Consider the following 3,576-nt stretch of genomic DNA (forward strand, 5'->3'; position numbering starts at 1 on the left):
CAGGTTCATTACATTGCATAAGATCCCTTTATATATAGGGTTTCAAAGACCCTATTCTAAGAAAATGCTATAAAAGGTAATATAAATCGAACACTAATAACATTTACTAAAATTTGCTTTAAAATTGAAAACTAAATAGACATAATATCCCTTCTAATTCTCCATCATTAACTTTTATGTTCGATATATGTGATGTCTTGAAATTAAGTATCGAATTAAGGAGCTTATTTTTTGCTGGAGGAAGTGAGAATGAATGTACAACTTAGGATGATTACTACACAAGATTCAGCTATTGATAGAGTTCGGGTTTTATAATGCCACTTTCTCTGTTATTAGTACCTATAAGCAGGCTTTCAGTGACATTTCAAAACGAAATATGCTATTTTACTGTATAATTTCCCTATTAATTAACTATTGCTGATCATATCCAGTCAAGACATCTTAAATCACCAATTTAGTTATTAGTAACATAATTGCCCAATCATAATCAAAGCAAGAGTGATCCACTGGTCGATTGTTCTTGGTCCATGGAATGGACCGGTTTAGTGAGTCTTTCATCTCCTAAACAAGAATTCTTGAATAGCGAACAACATAACCTTATGTGACCTGGTTCAAATCCTTTCTACCAGGCCCCGTGGGAGGCTCGCACAATTTTGATAGAACTCTTTTAAACTAAACCATAGACAGCTTGTTCTAGACCAGCTAACAAGTCCGAGAGGAAGGATGGATTGAAATGAACACGAAATGTAGTCGTTCTCAAATTTGTCAAGAAAAGGCCGAGTGTTGTGTCGAAGTTTTAACTTTGTCCTGAAACTCTTTCAAAATAGTCTCTTTTTGCATTTATCTCTGAATTCATAGAATAGTAAAATCAGAAATATTTCCTTTGTTAATGACTAATCTTCTGTTTCCCATTCTCCCTTTTTCTTTAACTTTGGGAAAGTCATTTGTTTTTAAGTTGCCTCCTTGGAGAAACTGATATGATGTTGGATTATACTTGAAAACGGATTTGCTTCTTTCTTCCTCAATCCTATTCAATTCATTGTGTTTTTTCGAGACTTCCGAAGATTCGGGTAGCATGTTAACCCATTATACATATCGAACTTAGTCTCCCTTGACTGATAAATAGGGATCAAAAAGAAACGCTGAATTGGTAGAGAATGCTTAGAAGTATGAGACAATTCTTTTTAATGAATTTGGCAAAATATTCTATTAACTTCCGAGAAGGGATGCCTCTTCTCAAAGGGGATTACAATGATGAGGTCAGGCTAAGTGTTTACCAAAAACACCGTCTTGGCAAAATTATAAAACCGTGTATGGGGCTAATGCTCGTCTAAGTTGTTGACCTATGGAGGTTTAACATTAGAGGAATTTGTTCAAGGATCAAGGTTTATTTATATCCTAATCTAATAATTAATAATGTTGAATCATTGATTTCAAAGTATTGAACTAAACTCGTTTGTTGTGACGTGACTTCCATTCTGTGTTTTTAGGTTTTACATAAATTTAATTTCTTTAATGATATCTTTTCTTAGTCATTTAAATAATACTAATTGAAACAACGTGTGAGGCCACAGTGCCGACTACTTTTCTCTTATGTTAACAAATTTCAAACCTAATTCCTTTATAATGCAATTAACTATAAACCCAATCCAGCTGTTTCAAGTTCTAGAGAAGAGAGAAGGGGTGGGGGTGGGGGTGGGGGGGTATTGCATTAATCCCTATCAAAATCACAATTTAAATGCAAAATTCCATAAACAATTCCTAAGTTGTTAATTGACTTGAGAAAATCGAAGGCACTTATAGTTACAATATGTTTGATATATTGAACTGTACACAATTGCACAAACGAAGTCTTCCTATGGTTGAGAAATTGGTGTTGAACTACACTATATACATTATCGACAACAATGATTTTTCTTTCAAATCGATAACAAGCTTTTGCCTCACTAGGTTGAGATGAGATTTTTCTAACTTGTGTTCACATTTCTTCAACAATCTAATCGGCGGTAACTAGTCCACTTCTTATCCAACTTTTAAAAGAGAAAATATTATAAAAAAAAATTTAAAAAAAATATTAAACCCTTAATCTCTAATTAATTAAATCATGCTTTTAAAATTTTCGAATAAGTCAATTGTTTGGTAGGTTTTGAAAGACTCAACTTTCAAGCATTGAAGATTTCAACTTCTTTACAGCAATATAATAAGCATTATAATAAGACCACCGTCTGCAGCCAGTTGATTTAAGGATTATATTATTATCCATAACCTTCGTAGTAGGTTTAATATTAATTATTATAATAATTGGGTCAAAAATTAGGACAACTATAATTTTAAAGGTTATATGCATTTTTCTCTAAACATTATTTCACTATTACAGCAATCATTTTTAAATTCTCCTCTTACAGGTAGCACCCACTTTATCTCTAAACGTCAAAAAATCAATTATCAAAATCTCTACCAAACAAGCACATAAGAAATTAACAAGTGGAGTGGCAAACTAGTAAATTCAAAGAATATTAGTACTAATTTTATAAGGATAATTATATTCACACAACCTTTTTTTACTTTTTACACAACATTTTAATTACACTTAAAGTTCTTAATCTTTGTTCGTTATAACATTTATGTCACTAAATATTTTTCATATCATTATTATCATTAAACTTTCTATTAATTAATGCATTCTGTATTTAATAATAAATTTATGTCCAAAAGTATGTTGAAATAGTGTAGAATAATTTATTTTCTAATTATATTTCTAAAAACTAAATAAATAAAAAGTGCAAAAAAAAAATAGTATTCCATCATTTCAAAGCATGAAAACGAAATATTTTGATATAAATCATCATTAAGAACGATATGTACTAATTAATGAAAGATTGAAGATAAGGATTCAACGAAAAAAAGCTTAGAAAATAATTGTTATAATGAGCAAAGATTGAGAATATTAACTGCAATTAAAATATGGTGTGTAAAATAAAAATTGTGGTGGTAATATAATGGCTCATTTCATAATCCCATGCCAGCCCGCTCTATTTATCACCAAGTTCTCCTATGAAAGAAACCATTAACAAACACCAAACAATGCATAATTCTCTCTTTCGCCACTTCATAATCTCTGCCGTGCTGGTGGCGGCTCTGCTCATCGCCTCCGTTAATGCTGGAGACAACGAGTTCAGCTGGATGGATGTAAAACCACGGTGCAATGGATCACTAGCAGATTGCATCGACGGAGGTGAATTCGAAATGGATTCTGAAATCAATCGGCGCATTCTAGCAACCACCAAGTACATTAGCTATGGCGCGCTGCAAGCTAATAATGTGCCGTGCTCGAGGAGAGGCGCGTCGTACTACAACTGCCGTCCAGGTGCTCAAGCTAACCCCTATACCCGGGGGTGCTCCGCCGTCACGCAGTGCCGGAGTTAGGTTTTGATCGATTCTTATATATACATTTGTATGTATCAATCATGACTGTGTAATTGTGTTCATAATAATTGGTGTTTTTTGTGCTGAAATACCATGGTTTGTGCCTTACGGACTTGTGATCTATTAATTATAATTTGATTTTTATTTTTA

At 32.6% G+C, this 3,576-nt stretch overlaps 1 protein-coding gene across 1 annotated transcript; it reads left to right on the plus strand.

The window, feature by feature from the left end:
• The first annotated feature begins 3,040 nt into the window (after positions 1 to 3,040).
• On the plus strand, positions 3,041 to 3,576 carry LOC111369244 (protein RALF-like 33). The gene has a single exon (XM_022990702.1). The coding sequence runs from the start codon at positions 3,055 to 3,057 to the stop codon at positions 3,424 to 3,426; it is 372 nt and encodes a 123-aa protein (XP_022846470.1). The 5' UTR covers positions 3,041 to 3,054; the 3' UTR covers positions 3,427 to 3,576.

The sequence above is a fragment of the Olea europaea genome, chromosome 20 (assembly GCF_002742605.1).
Source record: "Olea europaea var. sylvestris chromosome 20, O_europaea_v1, whole genome shotgun sequence".
NCBI classification, from domain to species: Eukaryota; Viridiplantae; Streptophyta; class Magnoliopsida; order Lamiales; family Oleaceae; genus Olea; species Olea europaea.

Coding starts and splice junctions, on each gene's coding strand:
- LOC111369244 (XM_022990702.1), top strand. CDS start 3,055: ATGAAAGAAACCATTAACAAACACCAAACAATGCATAATTCTCTCTTT.